Here is a 23558-nt window from a genome sequence, read left to right as displayed (position 1 = left end):
AGAAAACCTCTTATGATCCAATTACCACTTCACAGGAAGTCCCTGTGAAGACAAGCAGAAAGTAGCAATGAAACTTATCAGCAAAATCTAGACTGTGGGAAACTCTAGGACAAATGATCAAATTTTTTTCAAAAAAGAGATCGAAGGAAGGAAAAAGAGGGGAGAGCGAGAGAGAGGGAACTTACAGATTAAAAGAGAATTGAGAAACTTATCAACCAACATATTATTTAAATACTGATTCAAACTTGGAAGAGAATGACTTTCATGAGTAAGTTGGTAATTTGAACACTGAGTGGATATTTGCCATATTAAAGAATTATTACCTTTTCTTTTCCATTTTTATTGAGAAAAGATTGACACACATCACTATATAAGTTCAAGGCGTATAGCATGATAGTTTAATTAACATATACAGAAGTCCCTGACTTATAGTCATTTGATTTACAATTTTCCAACTTTATGATGGTGTGAAAGCTATACACATTCAATAGAAACTAAAGTTCAAATTTTGAATTTTGATCTTCTCCTGGGCTAGTGGTATGTGGTATGACATTCTCTTGTAATGCTGGATGGCAGCAGCAAAAAATTTTGCCCAACTGTAGGCTAAAGTAAGTTGTCTGCACACATTTAAGGTAGGCTAAGTTAAGCTATGATGTTCAGTAGGTGTAATAAATGCATTTTCAAATTATGATATTTTCAATTTATTATGGGTTTATTGGGATATAACCCCATCTTAAGTTGAGGAGCATCTGTATTGTAAAAAAAATTAGTACAATAGGGTCAGCTGATATGCATCTTCTCAAATGGATACACTTAAAAGAAAGAAAAAAAATTCTCCTTGAGATGAGAACTCTTAGGGTCTGCTCTTTTAATAATTCTGCTATATATCATACAGCAGTGTTAGCTATAGTCATCATGTATTACATCCCCAGTACTAATTTACCTTATGACTGCAAGTTTGTACCAATTCACCCTCACTTCAACTCTTGCCGCTGGCAACCACAAGTTTGGTCTCTCTCTTTTTTTTTGATTTTTAGATTCCAGATCATACAGTACTCGTCTTTCTCTATCTGACTTATTTCACTTAGCATAATGCCTTCAAGGTCCATCCATGTTGCTCCAAATAGTAGGCTTTCCTCATTTTTTATGGATGAATTGTACTTACATACCAAGAACCATTATATTGTTTTCCAGTTGTGATCATTATAGGGTGATTGTTTAACAAAAAGAGTCCTTATAGAGAGATACATATGAAATATTTATGGATGAAAAGCTACGATGTCGGGGAAAGACTTCAAAATAGTACGGGAGGGGAAAATGAGTGTCAATCCAGGTAGGACAACTTTATCCATGAGTTTGGTAATTGCTGGAGATGTTCTGTCTCCTTTCCTATAGCTGAAGTTACTTATAATAAAAGTAAAAACAGGATAACAACAGGGAAAATGATAGTGTCATAACGAGCACTGTTTTTTTAGACGGATCAGGAAGCTCTCTCTTAGCAGGAGACTTTTGGGAAGAGGCGTGATGAAAATGAAGTAGCAAAGTGAGGATTAAAATAACTAAGTCTAGAGGATGTTTTAGTTGGGAGTAGAGGGTGGGAGTGAAGTCGAGGGCACTGGCTGAAAATGAGTGAGAAGAGACAGCATTATTCTTCCCTGCAGCTTACTGTAAGGGGAAGAGGAGAGAGAGGCAGCTCTCTTCCTTGAGCAGGGCAGGACACTAGGCCTATCTGAAACAAGAAAGGATTTGCCAAGCCTTTCATCGGAATCACCGTCTGACTGTCAGCTCTTTTCCTGGGGACTCTTTGGGGGTCAGAGTCCCAGAGAGCAGTTTCCAAGCTCTCGGCCTCACGTGGAAAGGTGCTGGCAAGGGTAATAGATGGCCATCATCTATGACTAGTTGGCCATCAGGTGTAACCAGTTAGCCGTTAACAACTGACATAACTGCCATGGCTACTCTGGTGGTTGGTTGGTTGGCAGAGAAGCAGAGGGCAGATTGAAGATTGTGTGGCTTCTGCTTCCTGTGTCTCCAACCCAGGCGCCAGCGAGAATATAGTGGTATGACTCCCCTGTCTATGGCTCCGTGGGTCTTCCTTTTTGGCCTCCCCATATCCTGCGTTCTTGTGTGGGGAGCAGGACTAGAGTCCCTGCATGACACTCTTTTTCTGATCCTATTTCCTTTTGGCTTCAGATAGTTTCTTTCCCGCCTAGGTGTTCCCAGTGGCCCGGCACAATTCCTTTAGGCAGCTGCCTTTAAGTCCCTTGTCACATACCAGGTGCCACACAGAAGGGATTGCCAGAACTCTTTTTATTTCTTCAGCTTTTACACACATTGATTCTTCAATTGCTTCCTCCTTCTGTCTGTTCTTCCCTATACCGACTTATGACTTCATTGTTCTCTTTCCATTTTCAACTTTGCCTTCCCTTTTAGACTAGATTCTCAGCATTATTTGCTTATCCATCATTTTGTCTACGTTTATCAAGAATTAGGTCCTTTCTGTTCTCTGCCTTGGGCTGCTTATTTTAAACCAGCCCCAGGACTTAGGCTGTTTACTGAAACTGTAACAGTGGAAACCACACATTAGGTTGTTAACCTACAGTTCTGGATCACCTCCTTGGTAAAGGCTTGGCCATTTCATGCCCAAATTAAAGTCCTTCACAGCCAGCCAACCTGGCACTGGAGGTAAAAGAACATTATTCTAATAACTGGAATCCTTGGGCTCATTAACCATTAACAGAGACCACAGCCCAACAGCTGGCTCTGCCTTCAGAGGCCCAACCCCCATGGCTCCGAAAGCCCTCGGAATTCTGTGGTTTATGCTAAAGCACCTGCTAAAGCATTTTCCTGGCAGTTCAGACCCTGCTCCTTTCTAGTGTTCTGTGTGATGACATGGGAAGTGTGCATAAAGCACTTCTGCTGAATTATGAAGTATTATGATGGTTATCTTGAGAAAAGCACTTGGGCTCTAGTTTCAGCTGCAACCTGAATTAGCTGCTGCTTTTCATGGAATGCAATTTTTACTTGAGAGAGTGACTGCAAGGCAAACAATGGTTATTCGGATATGGGCATTTGGCAGATATTTTCTCAAAAGAAATGAATGAGAGAAGCTTGTCAATTCAAAGAAATCAACTGACAGTATTTGTTGCCAATGATAACTTTCAAGTGTTCAAGTAAGAGAGAGCAACTTTTATATATGGGGTTTGTTTTATGATTTTTCCTACTTAACTTTTCTCTACAAGTATCCAAACTGAAGGCCAGAAAACAACTACCTTCAATTCAGCGACTCTTCCCATTTGGTGTTTAGTATGTGAGACAATTCACTTGTGCAATTTATATACCACTTGTCATAAAGGAGCTATTTCCTGTAAAGTAGGATTTCAGTGCCAAGAACTACCTTTCAAAATGTGACTTAGCACTTTTATTATCTTACCAGCAAGGGGCAGCAAACAACAATGTTTGTTTGAAATACTTAGCTATTACCTTAAGTTAATTTGGAACTTGTCCTCTTATTTTTTTGTTTAACGAATGCATCTCTAGCCTCTTTCCCACTCCTAGTGATGCAAAGCTAGAGAGATAGAGGATGAGAGGGACATCCAAAAGAGAAGAGTGAATTGTTAACATTTAAAATACAATTCTAAGACAAGGATAACATCTGCCAGTCCTTTGTGTTGACAAATGGTGGGTATCTTATCATTTTCAAATTGGGTCCTAGTAAATGCCACATGCCAAGTTAATATATCCACCATATTTATTCACAGCACATTAATGAGAAGGAAAAGGTGAAAGTAATGTCTTGCCATAGTTCTGCATTTCTCACAAAAGACAGGTTTCTCATCTTTAGTCATCTAGTTTTTTCTGTTAATTATTTCATTTTAATGCATATTTATTGAGCATGTACCATAAGCAAGAAGCCATAGTAGGTACTGGAGAGAAATGATAAAACCGATATGGTATCTATCCTGCTGCTTTATACTTGGAAAAACTAAGAGAGGAGCTAGAGGAACAACCGAAGAGGAGAAATTCTGAACACCTAGCATGAACAGAGAGTAAGATGCTAGTGAGGAATGGACAAATGTCAAGTCTTCGCACTAGCGAGATTTCTTCAAAAACTTCTTTTAAAACTTCCATTGTTTGTTGTTTTTTTCCAATCACAGATGCTGGTGTGAAAAATGTCACTTTGTTTTTCTTCTATCTGGATGAAATCTGTCTTAAGACCCTATTCTGTTTGAAGGATTACGCTTAATTATTTCCAATAAACTCTATTGCTCTAGGGATTTCTGAGTTATTTCACATTTTATTCAACTTCAGCATCTGCCCTCACTGTTTCCTCCCAGGTTTGAGAAAGTACATCTACTTGTCTTGCTTGATTTATCTCAAAGCTGTGTTGTAATTTTTGAACTGTAACTCATTGGATATGGCACTCACGTGTTTGCTTTCCAAGCTCACATCAACATCAAGATGTGATCTGATATAGTGTCTTCTTGCATTCCTAAGGGCCACTGCAGGGCAGCTCGTTCTCTCTCTTCTCTTCTCTTCTCTTCTCTTCTCTTCTCTTCTCTTCTCTTCTCTTCTCTTCTCGTCTCTTCTCTTCTCTCTCTCTGTCGCGCTCTTGCTCTCCCTCCCTCCTTCCCTATGTCCCCCCCTCCCACTAATTCTCCACTCTATTTGAGATCTTTGGGGAGAACTCCCAAATCACCACAGACTGCAGGATGCTCATTGGGCCTGTGTCATACCATTTCCACCCCCCATATCCTATGCAATTATATTTAAGAGATTGCTACTGCACTCTTCTGGAATAGAACATTCTGTGGGAACTGTTAGGTCAGGGTCCCAGAAGGAAAGTAGACTGAGAAATTCTTCACTTTCAGAGTTCTCTCAGTACGTTCTAGGTTTTCTATCATCCACCCACATACTATGCAATTTAATCACTGTAGGGACTGAATGAGGCAAATATCTTTTTAAATTTGTTCTATGTTATACTTGCATCAAGGTTTTTGAACTTGAAAGCCAATACTTAGCATTTAGTCCAGAGAAATTTCCTTACACGAGGGAGGTCAACTAATACAAAAATGCAGGGGGAAAAAGTATCAAGTAATAGTTCACATATTGACCCATATGTTCAACTACGCTGTTATTTAAGAATCAAAATCAAACCAACATATAACTTAATACCTCAAGCATAGTTCTTTTTCCCTTTTACCGCTAAGCTCCTCACAATAGGTCTCCATTTCTCAGTCATCTAACAAGTAATAGTTCACAGTCACATGGCATGTGTGAGACAGAAATACTTTGAGCATTTTTGTTTCAAGTTCACTTATGTACATCTATATTGGAACTGTTGACATAAACAAAAGTTCACTAGGTAGTCTGTCACCAAAAAGATTTTTTTCTAGAAAAAGAAAGGATTGCAATCTGGTATGTGCAGACATAGTGAGCCATGTGCACGAAGAAGGGCCAAGAAGAAAAAGAAAGCCACTTTTACTGGGGGAAGAGGAAGTGAAAAGGAAAAGCTGTTACATCCATAGACCTCTTTTGTAACCATAGAGTTCTTCCTACAGGGCTTTTGCAACCGACACAGGGTGAGAGAACTCCTCCACAGCTGCCCTCCCCCCCAATTCCTCTCTAGCTTAGGTCTCTGTTAAATTTTGGTTAGAATATAGGGTATTTTTTCCAGAATTCCAACATCACCTGTGAGTTTTAAGTTTGCCTGCAGAGGGCAGCAAATAGCAGTGCAAAACCTCAGGCTTTGTGGTAGCTTTTGATTATGAATAAAGAGTGCATGTTAGTTTACATTAAAGTCAACATTGAAAAATTTTCTTGACATAAGGAAGATATTTGTTGCTCATTTATTAAAAATAAAAATGAGTGCAGGCTGGTTATTAGTGAAAAAGTAGTCAAATTTATTTTTGGTAATACTTTATTCCTCTGATACATCTAGATCTTTCTTCTAGACTACAAGGACCTGCTCACTAGGTCCTCTGCTATTAGACTATCTGCTATCTGCTATAGACTAGGTCCTCTGCTATTAGACTATCACATAAGTCTGGCACCCAGAATTATAGCCCTTCCAACAAAAATAATTATCTTGTATTTCATTCCTACTTGTGTTTTCTATGGGTAGCGATAATTTACACAGAATAACTACTCCTGTTATATGCACATTATCTTTCAAAGATATATATTACTAAAACCTAATTAGTGAAAATGAAATTACTCATAAAAAGAACAATTTTGATTGCAGGATGGTATTTGTAAAGTAACTTTTACTTAGCTAAGGACAGTAGAATGAAGCAAAATTCCCCAATAACGAAGTCAATGATCAAATAAATAATTACAAAAGGTGAGCGGGGAGGGTATACCTTACCAGAAACAACAAAACAAATAAAGGGTCACAAACTAATGCCATAAAGAAATGGGGTCAAAGCAAGACACAGAAAATACTATTATACTGTATTACACATTCTAAACTTGTCTTCACCTTCCAGAAGGATTATTGGGAAAACTGAGTCTCGAGTATCCTGAAAATTCTCACTTACATCATCTAACTTGGAAATATGTGGACTGAGGACTTAAGTAGGTAGCCCTGAGAAAAATGAAGGAGAGACCCACCGTAATACAACCCTAACTTCAGAAGAGATAAGAAGCCTATAGGCTTAATATCTTTAATGGAATTGTGCAATGTTGGAGTGACAGCCAATCCAAGAATCCCCTCATGATAGAACCTCAGAAAAGAACTTCGATGCCGGCTCGGCAGGAGGTGTAGCACACCTCCACAGCAGTGCTCCACCTTTGCCATCCCAGAATGCTCAGCCTCCACCCCAGTTATGCCTGTTTGCTCATATGTTTGGTTACAGATAAGATGGGAAGTGAATCAATACTGTTTTGAGCTGGGCAGTAATACCTGACGATAAATGTGATCAAGGTAAAAAATTAATCACATGGCAATTATGAAACTATAGTAGAGTGAAAAAGGAAAAATGGGAAAGAATAGAAGGAAGGAAACAAGAAAGAAAGGTAGAGAATTTATGGTTCATAATATTCAAAAGTCTGCAAGTAAGCATAACTCAAACTACAGAGGCAGAGTCACCATAAGTATTTTATGCTATGCAGTGACATAGTAACAAATAACCCCCAAAAAGAAACTCTAAAAACCACAATGATTAGAATTCAAAGGTTAAAAGGAAATGTTAGAGATGAGAAAACAATCTGAGAACTGAGCCATAGTTGTAGATTGAACAAATAAGTTGTAACATCAGAAATAGCAAGGGGAAAAATAGAATAAAATGGAGTAAAGGCTTGAGATAATTGTAATGAATGCAGGAGAAAAAGCAAATTTAAAGCAATTTTATTTCCATTACTGGTAACCTGATGAACTAAGTACTTGAACTGATCCTATTGCTGAAAACAAATAAAACTGCTGAGCAAAAATATTTTAATTATCTTAAATGCATGTAAATATTGAAAAAAAAAGTAAGTACTGCTTAGGTCTAAATTAAATTACTGGCAGGAACTTGGAGAGGTAAGTAAAGCACTGAGGTTTGCTTTTTGCCCTAATGGCACTGCTGAGCTCAGTTGATTTCAAGCATTATTATATATTTTTAAAGACATTTATTCAGCATCATGATCAGACTAATACATTTAGCAATCAACAGCATGGGTGCAAAAACAAACAAACAAACAAACAAACAAACAAAAAACTACATTCAAACCCTTTGTTGGAATGCTTTACACTTTCCACAGAACATAAACTAAAATAACCTGTTATACAATTAGACACAGATACAGTCCTTGAATTTTTTGCCCATACACATGAGTATTGTCTAAAACATGTCTTCTTTGTAGCAGCTAGGCTCCACCGCCACTGTGCTTGGCTGAGTTCACAAATCTGTTGTAACCTGTAGCTTCCCTATCACTTCTCTGGCTTTCCTCTCCTGCTAAGGTTTGTTTCCTGGCAGTAATTAATACCTTCTGGCACTGCCATAGCTACTACTGCTGCTGGAACCGCCATAGCCACCTTGGTTTTGTGTTTGGCAAAGTATTGTCCTCTACCACCATAGGGGCCAGAGCTTCTGCCTCCAAAGTTTCCTCCTTTCATGGGTCAAAAATTTAAAGATTGATTGTTGTAATTGCCAAAATCGTAGCTACCGCCACCTCCAAAATTGCTTCCATTATTACCAAATCCATTATAGCCATGCGCACTACCACCATAATATCCTCACCACCATGACTGCCACCAAAGCCACCTTGACCACTGAAGTTTCCTCCACGACCAACATTGTCATTCCCACCAAAACCACCTCCTCGACCACCACTGAAGTTTCCAGAACCACTTCGACCTCTTTGACTGGATGAAGCACTAGCCATCTCTCGCTTAGATAGGGCTTTCCTTACGTCACAGTTGTGGCCATTCACAGGATGGTATTTTTGAATGACAGTCTTGTCTACAGAATCATGGTCATCAGAAGTTACAAAAGCAGGGCTTCTCTTCTTGCCACTGCCTCAGTCAGTCAAGATTTCAATCACTTCAATTTTCCCATACTGTTCAAAATCATCTCTTAGATGATGTTCTTCAGTGTCTTCTTTAATACGACAGACAAAAATCTTTTTCACAGTTAAGTGGGCACCAGGTCTTCGAGAATCGTCTCTTGAGACAGCCCTCTTTGGTCCCACAACTCTTCACCCACCTTGTGTGTCCTTGCCTGCATGGCTGCACCCACCTCCATGCTAGCGTAGGTGAGAAACCCAAAGCCTCTGGAGCGCTTGGTGTTTGGATTTCTCATCATCACACAGTCTGAGTTCCCCATTGCTCAAAATGGCTCTTCAGACTCTCATCAGTTGTTTCAAAGCTGAAACCTCCAATGAAGAGTTTCAGCAGCTATTCAGGCTCTTTGGGAGACTCTGACTTAGACCTGACGATCACGGGAAGGGAGACTTGTACGCTGCTTCCTCGGCGGCGTCCACCGATAGAAAGGAGCGATCTAACGAACGTATCTCAAGCATTAATTTTTAAGGTTTCAGGGATGGGAGACAAAGCCCTTACCCGACTCAAGTTAGCGATTATATTAGGTAACCCCATTTAAATAAAACTGGACCCTAAAGTGTTATACTCCAGTTTAAAAATGAACTAGAACTACATCCTGACACCAATATAGAACTCAAAAAGGAAAATTGCCCATCTTGAAATTTGAACATTGCAAAAGGATTTTTCCTGAAAATTTATAACCACAGTCTGGCTTCCATTTAAGTTTGTATCCTGAATTCACATCCACTGGTATTATGAAACACACACAAACAGAAGCAAACAATTTCAAGTAAATAATTTAAATTAATATAGCACTGATAATATCTACAGGTGTCTAACAGAAGCAAATGTTAATCCCCCATGAAGAAATCCACCTTATCACAGGCTCAAAGAATTTCCACAGATAAAAGTTCACATGAAAATGAGAACTCAAAGAGAAAAAAAAGAAAAAATCAATAAACACATAGCGAAATAAGGCACCAAGAAGGAGAGCAAGCAAAAACAACATAAAGGTTCAAAAGACTTCAGATATACAAATTGTTAGACAGAAAAAATAAAAATAAAAATAAGTTTGCTTAAAATGTTTTCAAATACAAAAAGGCATAAAATCATGAGTAAAGGATAAATAGATGTGTAAGAAAACTGTCATGCAGGGACTCACCTCCTGCTCCCCACACAAGAATGCAGGATGTGGTGAGCTAAAAATCAACACCAACGGAGCATAGATAGGGGAGTCATACCACTATATTCTCACTGGCGGCTGGGTTGAAGACACAGGAAGTAAAAGCCACACAATCCGGAGCCTGCCATCCGCTTCTCTGCCAACCAACCCAATTGCTAGCTGCAATCCGCTGTCTGCTTCTCTGCCAACCCACCACCAACCAACCCCCTAGTAACCACGGCAATTATATTAGTGGCTAATGGCTAACTGGTTACACCTGATGGCCAACTAGTCACAGCTGACAGCCATCTATTACCCAAGCCAGCACCTTTCCACATGAGGCTGAGAGCCTGGAAATTGCTCTCTGGGTCTCTGTCCCCACAAAAACCCAACACTTCTAGAAATGAAAAATTAATAGATATTTAAAACTCAATGGATGGTTTACACCACGGTGTCTATAACTGACGTCCAGAGATAGAAAGAAGTAAAAACTATAAAGAGACATTAAGGACAGAATAAGATGTCTCACATATATCTAATTGGAATTATAGAAGTAAGGGAGGGGAGGGGAGGAAGAGGGTGGAAGAGGGGAGGAGAGGGAAGCGAGAGGAGAGAAAGAGAGAAGATGGGATAGAGGTTATATTTGAAGACATTGAGAGTTTTAGAACTTGTGAAAGAAAACAAGCAAAGAAATACTTTGTCTTATTCTTTCCCCCAAATATTTGGAAAAGAGCTAGAGAAACCCATGCTGTAAATCCTGAGCAAGGCTTTTGTGTCTTTTTTGAGTTAATTGGAAAGCTTTTATTTTAGTAGACACTTGTAAGATCCTTTAAGACCCGTGTCAACACGTGATATGTGTATCTTTCTACATATGCACACAGGCAAACGTGATATTCCAATTGTTCGGGTATCACAATGTCAAATTCAGCTGAGTTAAGCTGACAAAGCACAAGATACAGTTTGCTCCAAAGACTCAAAAAAGAAAAAAAAAAAGATTCACTGTGTGGCAAAATGGTTACCTCAAGCTGAGTAGTAGGCAATAAATACCGCGGCCTTTGTACTGTTAAGTGATTCTGCATGAACATTATCGCTGATGCGAAGCGCAAAGATGAGCGTACCCAAGGAACCGGCGAGGCTCCTGTGATTGCGCATGCTCCAATTCCAACCCCGCGATCTCCTTTGATCAAGACCAACTTCTTTGAGTGAGACCAACCCCCAAAGCGAACGCAAGGGGGCAGATGTGGTTGTGTTGTGGGTCTTAGGTCCGCAGAGAGGGGCTAGCTAGCTAGACCTTTGGCTTCAGATTCCGTTCGACGTCTCAGCAATCAAGTCGCAGGAACTCTCCAAAACTGCGCTATCTAAATTACAGACCTGTATACTAAATTGATATTAAAATCAAAAGATGGAGGAGGACGGGGAGAGAAGAGGAGAAGAAGAAACAAATAAAACCAAACAAATTCACATCTCTCCAGGTACAATTACCCACCCATTCAGGAGTATTCGGGAATAGGTGCAAAGGATCCCCCCACCCGCCCCCCCCACATACACTGTTTCCTTCTAACGTAGTTTCCTTAATAATTAATGATGATATATCATTCTCTATAGTATATGTGTAACCCTAATTTATTTAACCGGCACTATAACTTTTTTTTCTCGTCCTCTAAATGCCAACGCTTCTTTCACTTCGTCTTTATCAAGATTTAGTTGAGGGCTAAAAGTTGAAACAAGCTGTTTCTTAGAATCTAATACATAATTCAATGTGATTATACTCAAAACTGTACTTAAAAGATTGGAAGTCAGAATAAAACTGTGTAGGGATGAAGAAAACTCCCACTGTTTTTCCCCCCATTTGCACTTGAATGTTATTTATTAACAGTATTTCTCAGTAACTAATTTTTACTAATTACGTTTTCCATTCAGGAAAATAAAAGGAAATGTCTTTGTTCTAAATCGAGTTTTATAAGTAAGAATGTAAATTGTTTAAATGAAGTGAGGTGAAGGACCAGAAGTGAAATTATTGTAGGTTATATGATCAAATAAGAGAGACTCATTTTATAGTTCAGTCTTCCACAAACACTATGAAAAACATTTAGACACTTAATATCTATGTCTGTGGCATATTTCTATTCTCCTTGTGTAGTTTTTTTTAAAAACAATAGAATGCTATAGAATATTTTGAGATCATTAAGTTAAAGCCAATACTCATTATTTGAAGAATATGATTTATTTCACATTTTACTATGTGTATTTAATAGCAACAAACTGTAGATTTCCATATTTCATAGACTGTTAAAATTAATGTTAGAACATTTTCTATAGTTTAGGCAATTGCTATTAAAACTGTTAAAAAAATGTAAGTGGTCTTCCGTGTCTTTTTTTACTAAAGATAATAACTATTATTTTTCATCAATGGAAAATTTTGAGAAAAAATACATTTAAAGTTTGTGCTCAGGTTTAATAGTGTACATATACAACTCTAGTTCAGCCATTACTCAGTGGCAAATACAAATACGTATAAGAGTTGATTATTCAACCCAAGCCTCCAGATCTTTCGCTTATGACACACTGTGAGAACAGGGAAAAGGCAGAAGATCCTTAATACATGCATACACTTACAAATGGAGTTATTTTTGTGTAAATACGGCAAGTAGAATAGATAGTATTTAAACTTTTAGATTGATAGGAAGATATAATAGAAAAGAAAATGAAGCTTAGCACAAAAAGTCATTGCTGAGTTCAGGTTTATATTTTGAAACATTGGCATAAATGAAAACACAAGAGACAAACATATAAACTTGCCATTTATCTTTTTTATTCCCCCTTTTAAGGAGTATGTAATTAGAACCAAGTTCGCGGATGAAGGCCCAATCGTGACAGGCCTCTGGAGAACAAGTTCCGTTCAGTAGCCAGAGCCCATACACTGTGTTCCTCAATGTTGGAGTGATTCTTGGGTGCTTGCTACAGAGTTGGGCAGTTTTAAAGGGTTGGTATTTCTCTGTTTGGTCAGACTAAGAATGCTTGTACCGCAGTTATATAGGATGGTGAGTAGGTGTGGGTCCCAATTACTTATTATGTCTTTTAAGATGCTTGAGCTAAGTGAAAATGTTAAGAAATGTTTCTCCAGCTTTGAAAAAATATACCGAATGATTTCTAGAATTCCTCAGAAATTAAGAACTGTTCCTTTTGAGCTGAGGAACATATTTCATTTTCTACTTCACTGCAGAGATATTTCCTATTCAAAAATAATATCCTCTTTTCATCCACACACAAGTTGTGGAACAGAAAGGGACTGGGGCCAGGAAGGGTGTATGAAGAGGAGTGATTTCACAACAGGTGGACTGGAAGCCAGCCACTGAATTCTAATATGATCAAGTACATTTATTTACCTCTGTTTTAGAATAGCAATCAAAGTATTATCTTTAGAAATAGGCAATTTAAAGCATTATATATAGTGCATGTATGATTTATAATGTATAATTGCCAAACTGCATATTAAAATTTATCATTATGCATAAATATTTCCAAAAATTAATGTCCTATGAATTTCATGTATGTCATTGCCAGTAAGATATTCCCTAACCATCAAAACATAAGGAGTAATTTTCTATTATTTATAAAACCTCTCAGTATCCTTTCTGATAATATTACCTCTCAGTTTCCTTCCTGATAATAATTCACTTGTATTTCTTTTAATTAAATTTAGGAATAAAGATAAATCAACAGTAGCTATATTTTAGTTACTACTAGAACATAGTGAAATGGACCAGGCTCACTTAGAGAAGGAGACCAGTATTCAAAAATATTTGGGATAGGTATGGAAGGAAAGAAAAATAACATATATTCTTTAAGTAACTTGCATTATTATCTTTAGTTCGTATAAAACCAAACACTCATGAAGAAATTAGCAATATTAAAAACAGGCAAGGAATTATTGAAGATAACATTGTATCTTCATAATATTGAAGATACAATTTCAGTTTCAAGAAAGAAATGGAATTTAACCTGTGTTCTTCAGGATAGGTTACTTAAACATCAAGCAGATGGAGGGCACTTCAGGTGGGAGGTAAAAACTAAAAGCAAAATAAGAGCAATGGAGACAAGAACGAACATTGCACCTGGTGAGGACAGAGAAGGGAGGGAGTGGATTAAAGAGAGCATTGTTGGGGGTAGGGATAGTGATAAATAAATCTTCTAGAGAGTGGTATCTTTTGTTATTACTATTAAGACCCTAAAGCCAAGCAAGAAAGTTTGGATGCAATGTAATAAGCAATAGGGAGCCATTATTGAGTAGTTTTTTTATATTTTAATATTCATATACAAATTAGTAGTGTTTTTTTCTTACACTCAGTGGAGCCTGAAATTAAGTGTCCTGTTTTGTTTTCATCAACTGAGAATTCTCATTTCAAATGAAAATTTCCCCTTTAGTATTTACAGGACTAAAATACAACACTAATCCTGAAATATATGGGAAATCACCTGTGAATATATCTGTAGGAGAAATTAATGCCGGAATAATTGCAGTTATGATTTTAATAGGGTAAAAGGATTGCATTGTATCCTTCTAGAAAGATAAAAATGCTAATAGAGATGGGAGGATAGAGCAAGGGAAGAGTCTGGTGAGTGAGTGCCTACCAGGGTGGCATTTCTGTAGCTGCTGGTAAGGTTGTTGGGAGTTACGGCTCACTAAGGATAGAGTTTGCAGGGAGAGCTGGGAGCAGGAGGCCACCAACAACTTGATTATCTCCAGACTCAGAAATAGGCAGTGCAAGGTGCAGAGAACCAGGTTCCATGTCAGTGCACTCTGATTCATTCCAGCCCTGCCAGAGAGAAGACTCCTACTAATAACAAGACTGATTTACATTTGGTAGTCCTTTAGTGTTTTTCAAGAGGTTTTGCTTTATATTACTCTAGCTCCTTAATCTTTCAACTCTAATCTGAAGAAAGTGGGATAGATAAAACTTGCATCAAGTTCATGATTAGCAGAATCAGGATTCCCATTTAGCCTTTTCTGATTTCAAATCTAGAGAGTTCTCTCCTCTAAATTGCTGCTTCTTATGTGATGAAAAATATTTATTCTTTGCCCTACCAAAGACTAAATAATATGCCGATTGAGAATAGATTTTTAAAAAGATTTTTATTAAAAATATAGTTAGTATACAATTTTATACCAGCTTCAGGAGTGTGCCATAGTTATTCAACATGTATATACCAAAAGAAGTGATCACCATGGTAAGTCCAGCAACCATCTGACACCATACTATACTATCGCAGTATTATTGATTATATTCCCCATGCTGTACATTACATCCCCATGACTTATTTGTTTTCTATCTGGAAATTTGAACCTTTTATTCCCCTTAACCTCCCTCCCCCTTTTTTAATTTTTCAAATACTGTTGACATTCAATAGTATTTTATATTAATTTCAGGTGTACAGCATATGGTTAGACATTTATATAATCTAAGAAGAGATCCCCCTGATTAGTCTAGTACCTACCTGGCACTATACATAATTATTATCAACTATATCCCCTATGCTTTACTTTACATCCCCATGATTATTTTGTAACTACCAATTTGTACTTCTTAATCTCTTCAACTTTTTTACCATCCCCCCAAACCCCCTCTCATCTATCACCCTGATAAATGTATTACCCATCTGACACCATACATAGTTATTACCATATTATTGACTATATTCCTATGCCTTACTTTACATCCCCATGACTACTTTGTAACAACTAATTTGTACTTCTTAATCACTTCCCATTTTCCACTCACCCCCTTAACCCCCTTCCCATTTGGCAACCATCAAAATGTTCTCTGTATCTATGAGTTTGTTTTTGTTTTGTTTGTTTACTTTGTTCTTTAGATTCCACATACACGCAAAATCATGCTCCACCTGTCTTTCTCTGTCTGACACTCCACTCAGCACAATACCTTCCAGGTCCACCTGTGCCACTGCAGATGATGAGAACCCATTCCCTCCCTGGCCGAGCAATATTCCACTGTATATGTGTACCAACTTCTCTTCATCTATTTCTCTATTGGTGGACACCAGGCTGCCTTCATCTCTTGGTCATTGTAAACAATGCTGCAATGAGCATATAGATTCACACGTCCCCTCAAAGTAACCTTTTTGGGTTTCTTCAGATAAATCCTAGGAAGTGGGATTACAGGATCCTTCTTTTTCTCTTGTTATAGCCTTTGTTTAAAATTTGTTTTGTCTGGTGCTACTCCAGCTTTTTTTTTCTTTTTTTTTTTCTTCCGTTTTCATGAAATAACTTTTTCCATCCCTTTACTTTCAGTTTGTGTGTGTCTTTCAATCTGAAGTGAGTCTCTTGTAGGCCACATATGTAAGGGCTTTGTTTTCACATCCATTCAGCTACCCTATGTCTTTTGATTGGAGCATTTAATCCACTTACATTGAAAGCAATTGTTAATAGATATGTAGCTATTACATTTTATTATTCACATTTTTTATCCTTTTTTATTTTTTCCCATCTTAATGAAGTCCCTTTAACATTCCTTGTAATGCTTGTTTGATGGTGATGAACTTTAGCTTTTTCTTGTCTGGGAAGCTTTTTATCTGTCCTTTGATTCTAAATGATAGCTTAGTTGGGTAGAGTAATCTTGGTTGTAGGTCCTTGCTTTATTACATTGAAAATTTTATGCAAATCCCTTTTGGCCTGCAAAGTTTCTGTTGAGAAATCAGCTGACAGTCTATGGGAGCTCCCTTGTAGGTAACTAACTGCTTTTCTCTTGCTGTTTTTAAGATTCTCTCTTTCTCTTTAAACTTTGGCATTTTAATTTGAGTGAGTGAAGCCCCAAGGCAGCAGACCCAGCAATATAATAGTTTTACAACTATGTAATAGTAATGATGAAATATATAAAATATGATATAATAATAAGTACAACTTTGAATTTTAATTATATATAGTTCAGAAATATTAATAGAATATAACGAAAAGGATATTGGAGAGCATAGGAAGAAAGATATAGAAAGCTTTGCAGTGTCTACATAAACTACTACGGTCATTTTATTGCCTTTTCATAGGCGGAAATTCTCCGTGATAGAAATTGGATGTGACTAAACACAAGCTTTAATGAAAGGCTGCTTTGACTAGATTCATTGTTGCGGCTGTTGATAAAGATAACATTATACATTTTTTCCCTCAGAATTGTATGATTTCTGGCCTAACTAGGGGTTAATTCTTTGAACAAATTTTCATCCTTCCCAGGTGGATTTCAAGTACTATCATGTTTTGTACAAAGAGAATATTATATATCAATAACCAAACACTTATTATAATGTTGGAAAATATTTTTCTCAACAATTGCTCATTTTAAATAATGGGAGAAAAGCATATTGATTCACAAGACCAAGAAAAATGATCACAATATCATAAGAAAACATTTATTTTGTTCATGACAGAAATATTAACTTGCTTTTAGGAATAGTTTCTGGCAAAATAAAGGCCTGAATATAATCATTTTAGTTATTAGGATCATATTAGAAACAAATTAATTTAAGTGGACACGTTTTGAATTGTTTGAAACAGTAGTTTTGAAGGACTTTATATTAAGGAAAATCCTTGAAGTTTCCTTTTTACTATAATACAGTAAACCTGATTCTTTGTCTGTAAACTAAAAAATATCTTACATAAATTCATGAAGAAACTGTTCATTCCTTGAAGTAGAGGAAAGCATGTCAGAAAGAATCATATGACACCCCCACTTGTATGATATTTGATGGAGCAAGTCAATACATTTCCTAGTAATTGGCTTCCAATTAATGCTCCACCTATTTTTGACAGAAAACTCTTGGATACAGAGGGGCAAGTTACTATTATTATTTTTTTAAATTGGGGAATGTTGGGGAATGGTATGTTTCTCCAGGACCCATCAGCTCCAAGTCAAGTTGTTGTTTTCTATCTCAGTTGTAGAGAGCGTAGCTCAGCTCCAGGTCAAGTTGTTGTCTTCAATCTAGTTGTGGAGGGCACAGCTCACTGGCTCATGTGGGAGTCGAACCAGAGACCTTGGTGTTATGAGCACTGTGTTCTAACCACTGAGCCAACCCGCCATCCAGAGGGGCATGTTTAAGAATGAACCTGTAACTATGGGGATTGTGCTCTGCTAAGGGAATTTTGAAATTTGGAAGTGATATAACTGATATCAGCAAGAATGTGGAAGTGGGCCCCACGACGGCTTTTCTTCATTTGCAAGCAAGGAACGTGAACACCCTAGAGCACATGGGGGTTTGGGGAGGAAGTCAAGTTCACCAAAATAGGGGAAGGAAGATTAGTTTTGGAGATTTAGAATGGAAACTGATCTTACATAAGGACTGACCCATCAACTGCCAATACTTGGATAAACTGTTCATGCCATGGATTTGACCTCATGAGTTTGTTGTGAAACAAAACAAACTATTTAGGTAGGCAATCCATAATCTTACACCAGTCTTACATTAAATACCATATTTCATTAGCAGAAGTGGGTTTCAAACATGATTTGTACATAACTATGCTGAATGATAGAGTATTGGGCTGAATTTAGTATCTAGTCGTTTGGCTTCCTATTTTTCTTTGGTGTTTTGTCCTTGCCTTTTGCACATCCTTCATTTGAAAATATTTGGAAGAAGCAGAGCAAAAACAAAAACTCCACTTACTTTTCTGGTGCTGGTATTTTTTCAAATTGTAGCATAAAGTTAATGTTCATTATATTTAACTGCTTTCTATGATATTTATATTTTCTTCCTCTACTTTATCAGTTAAATATATACATTATTATATTGTTACATTTGTTATAGGTGTGAAAATATATTTTTTTCTGTAAAACGCCTCAACTTTTAGTAACTTGGAAAGTTTTTATTGAAATGATATTTCATTACATAAATCCTATGTGTTCGGGGAAATAAGTCATGTTATGTGTAATCTGTTCTTCACAAATTTCAAAGAAAGTGCCAACTGTCAATTATTAGTTCTTCATGACCTACTATTTAAAGATATTAAAAAGAAATCACTCATTCTACTTCATGAGGGATGGAATGATCTGTACCTCTAGGGTGTGGGGGAAACAAATAGATGAAGTGATAATTCCTGCAATGGGCTATGGTCCCTTTGATTAAAAAATGCTATGTACACACAGAAATAATAAACTTGACTCTCCTCAGAGCTCTGAAAGAAGATATGACTTCCTTGTCACTTACAGTATTGTTTCCCTAGATTTGAATTTCAGCCCCACTCAGAGTAGAGGGTAGTATGTGTATTTGGATGAACCTCATCCTGCTTGAGATTTGTTCCTTTGGGTTGATGGGCTGTGTCTTTAGATTCCTCCAATATAAATGCCAGGGGTGCCAACAAAATGTATACCTATGACTTGTATTCCTCTTTTGTTATTGGTATATACTGAGTATTACAATTTTAATACAGTTTTTTTTCCTTTTTTAAAATGTGTATACATTTTTTTGGCACCTTCTGTACATAAATTTCTGATGTGCGTGTAAACAATGTAACAGATTATTTTAACTTTATGAATGCCTTTGGATGAATAAATCTCAGAATCAAATTTTGGTGAGAAGGGGAAACAGAAATAAGCAGAAAATGGTAGGGACTAGAGCAGGCTTTGAACTGTCAACACCGCATAAGAGCCCTTTGGAAAGAGATAAAGAGAAGACAAAAGAAGTGGTAGGAGCCTCCGATAAATCTCTTGTACTTGTTAGTTTCACTTGGGCCAGACTGCTCAGTAGGCCTGTGAGCTCTGACATGTCTTCATGTGCTTAATGGTAAACAAAATGGAAGCGATCAGATCATTTCACCAATAAGCCCCTTCTTTTGAGATTCTCATTTCAGTTGAGGACAAGTTATCTTAGTGACCCATGTGTTTTTGTCTGTCTGCCCACTTATTAACATATTTGCTATATCTTGTAGATTCTTCCTCCATGCTATTTTTCATCTGTTCCTTTATATTCCCATTGCCAGAATCAAGTTCAGGACTTTATCACCTCTTGCCTGGATTATTCCATTGCTTTCTAACAAGAAGTCATTATCTCCAGTACCCTCTTTGCTTGAATATATATACCAGGGGTGCCAAAATAATATACACATTTTAAGAGATGTTATCTACCTATTACTTTTTGAAGTTGAATTGAATTATGGTAGCAATGTGTAGTATGACGTTTGCTCAAAAGACAGCATTAATCAAATGAATGCTAGCATTGTTCATTGTATTATAATCTTAATAGTTTTTTCCTTTCTTAAAATGGTATACATTTTTTGGCACCCTCTGTGTATGTGTATGTGTGTGTGTGTGTATAATATTATATATATATTACTGTATATATAAATTACTATATATATAATATTTTTTCTGCTAAAAAGCATCAGTGACCACTCATTGAGAGACAACAACCAAATTTAACAGTTGACTTCTTTTTCTGACATTCACAGTCAGCCACAATAATGACCAATTTGTCTTTTAATGTCTTCTGTTGTTTTAAATACTTGCCAAACTCATTGCTGTTTCATGAACCATGCCCCACGAAATCCTTACAGGATGCAGCCTAAACTCTTGATGCTGACACCACCTGAAGAATGTGCTTTCATTTCTTTTACCAAAATGTTGTTCATTTAATAACATTTTAGATGCATTCTTTATGAAATGTTCCTGATTTTTCTCAACCAGATGTGATGAATTTTTCATTTGAACCATCATAGTAATTATGTAAACAACTTCCATGCCAGATCTTTGTTTTTCCTTTTCTATTATAGTGTTCATTTTTTGTTGATGTTGTTTTAGATTGTAAACATGTTAAGGGAAGAAACTGTATTTTATTATTTCCTGTATCTTCTATATAGGCCATCTCAATGCCTTGTATAAAATAAGAACTCTGTAAATATTTGTTAGATTCAGAGTAATGTGTCATAGAGACATAAAAATTGATATAATGTACCTTAAGCACCCAACCAAGAAAGAATGCTTAGAATACACAAAATGGTGCAACTTTTAAAAAGGAATGTATTGTTTTTCAGATGATCTTAGTTGATGATAGGTGAAAAAGTGGTCTGTGATCTTCCCAGAAACATGATTCTATTGTTTTCAAGTCCCTTTATAAATATGAAAGAGAAACTTATGAGATTGCTTTGGCTCACTGAACTAGTGGAATGACTAATTGGGAGGTATGTACATATATAATCATCATTTTATATATACATATATATATATATACATGTATATAGTTCGTAATAATGAGTTTTTGCCTTTTTTTATTTATACCAACTGGAAAATTAGAATTTTTCTTGAAGTCAGTGGAAACTTCTAAGAGTTTCTGTCACATGCTCTCTAATAAAAGGGAAATAATGTTTAAATCCAAGGTATGGAGCTGCTGAAGTACAAAGTACCATAGACATTTTAGTTAGCAACTAAGTTTATTAATATGAACAGAAATGAAAGGTAGTGTATGTTCTTAAAAGACACTAGGAGTATAGTAACTGTGATGAGTAGCTTAGAGTACTTAGTGCCTTAAATTTGATTCCTAAATAAACATGGGGCAAGTATAACACTTCCCTCCCGACCACCCCCCATCCCGCCCCGCCACCGTCACCTTGAGTTACTGCTACTAGGGTAACACTTTGATTTCAAGAGTTGATAATATATGGTTAAGCAAATATTCTTCTAGGAGTTCATATTAATAAAAAAAACTATGCACAAGTTTAGTATCTAAAATTATTTTGCAGTGCCTAACTCACTTTATGATTACTCTTTACTCTCTAAATGCAAAAACAATATCAGTCTCTGACTTTCACATTTCCTCCAGTCATACTAAGTGAGAGTTCTTATTAACTCCTTCTCTTACCCCTTTTGCCCAGAGTAAGATATAGAGGGGACAAAAATGGTTAGTTAGGAGAAATGTGTGCTTTGTGGTGAAGTATATCTTTTTTATAAAGTAATAGAATTATATAATAAAACAATAGGATTCTATAGAAATTATGGATGGAGGTATGTTGTTAATTGAGCACTTCCAGAATTTTGTAAGGCATAAGCCTGGAAAATCACTTTTATAAATTATATATATATATATATATATATATATATATACACACACGTATATATGTGTGTGTGTGTGTGTGTGTGTGTGTGTGTGTGTGTGTGTATATATTTCCAGTTAGCCTTCTAGGAACATTGCATAGGCAAAATATTGTTTATAAACAATAAATTATTTTCTAATATTGAGTACTTTAGAATGATAGTCAAAACAAATGTCTTTAAATCAATAAATTTTATATTCATGTTGCTATTAAAATATAAATTATATTTTTATTATTTTAGCACTTTCAATTTATTTCCTTTTAAAAGTTTAAACGTTTTATTATTTAGCATTCATTTAGTTACTGCACCTCAAAACAATCCCAATATTTTAATAATGAACCTTCTTTAAACTAACGTTGACATCGCACAAGTTTTTGGAAAGCTTTCTTGAAATCTTCATTAAAGATTGTATAAATCAGTGGATTTATAAGGGAATTGAGATATCCAAGCCATGTCAAAAAATTTGACATTTCTTCAGAAATTTCACACTTTGCACAGACATTAACAACCAATTCTTTGACGAAAAAAGGAAGCCAACATATTACAAATGCACCCAAGATTAATCCCAGGGTAGTGGCTGCTTTGCGTTCTCTTGTGCCTGAGATCTTTTGCCTTCTCCACGATTTTTCATGCTTGAATTCAGACCTGGGACTTTTCACTGTGCTATGAATTTTATCAAAGTCTGTTGATGGATCAGATAAAGACTTTTCTAGCGTGTAGGGTGTGGAGACCAGTCTAGTGCTTTTCTCACCACTCTCTAAAAGGACTTGACCATTCAGCTCCTCCTTGGCAATCCTACTTGCTTGTCTCTTGTGGTATAACGTCTTTGCTGCTTTGTATATTTTATAGTAGAGGATCAAAATCAATGTCAATGGGATGTAGAAAGCTCCAAATGTTGAGTAAATAGTAGAAACAATGTGGTCGTGTTTGATGATGCACTCATCATCTCGGTTAATTCCTTGGTGCCTCCAGAATAGAGGAGGCATAGAGATAAGAATAGATATAATCCAAACTACTGTAATCATGATGCCAGCATGCTTGGGAGTCCTTTTCCTTGCATACTCTACCGCATCTGTGATGGCCCGATACCGATCCAAAGCTATAGCAGAGAGATGCAAGATGGAGCACGTGCAGCATGTGATGTCAACACTTAGCCAAATGTCACAGACCACTTGCCCCATAATCCATTTCTCTCTCACAATGTACACAATGCTGAAAGGCATCACTAAGACAGCGACAAGGAAATCTGTGACTGCAAGGGAGCAAATTAAATAGTTGGCTGGATGGTGCAGCTTTCGGGTCACGATAATTGCAGCAATCACAAGGGAGTTGATGGTGGTTGTCATCAGCGCCAGCCCGGAAAGAGTGAGGGACACCAGAATTTTGGATGGCATTCTGTTTAACAGTTCTTCTGAGGTCCAATTTTGATCAGATGAGTTTAAGAAATTCATTTTTATTTGTTTAAAAAGATTAATATAGTTGAAAGATGAATACCTATAATAAAGAAGGAAAAAACAGTTCAGAGAATGCTTCAAAGATTTTTCTCTTCCTTTCAGAATAATTTAAAAGAAATATATATGTGTATGTTTCCCCAGAATATTCGATGGATTAAAAAAATGAGTTTAGATTTCATTTTCTTTTTCTTTTCATTAAATTTAAGAAACCAATGAAAACAGTAATAAATGATAACTTTGGAAACATTTCTTGAAATACAGCTCAAATAAAATCATTTTGATGAGTAAACTAAACTATTACTCAGAAAAATCTCTACATTAATGAATTGCGTTAA

General features: G+C 36.5%; 1 protein-coding gene and 1 pseudogene across 1 annotated transcript; both read right to left on the bottom strand.

Moving 5' to 3' along the window:
- Positions 1-7958: 7958 nt before the first annotated feature.
- On the bottom strand, positions 7959-14473 carry LOC117038027 (heterogeneous nuclear ribonucleoprotein A1-like; annotated as a pseudogene).
- A 7591-nt stretch (positions 14474-22064) lies between these two features.
- Positions 22065-23232, bottom strand: HTR1F (5-hydroxytryptamine receptor 1F). Its single transcript, XM_033135574.1, has one exon. It carries the CDS (start codon positions 23218-23220, stop codon positions 22120-22122), a length of 1101 nt encoding a protein of 366 aa, XP_032991465.1. The 5' UTR covers positions 23221-23232; the 3' UTR covers positions 22065-22119.
- Positions 23233-23558: the final 326 nt, after the last annotated feature.

Source organism: Rhinolophus ferrumequinum, chromosome 2 (assembly GCF_004115265.2).
Source record: "Rhinolophus ferrumequinum isolate MPI-CBG mRhiFer1 chromosome 2, mRhiFer1_v1.p, whole genome shotgun sequence".
Classification (NCBI taxonomy): Eukaryota; Metazoa; Chordata; class Mammalia; order Chiroptera; family Rhinolophidae; genus Rhinolophus; species Rhinolophus ferrumequinum.
Note: the sequence above shows the minus strand (reverse complement) of the source record. Positions and strands in the feature narration are given on the sequence as shown.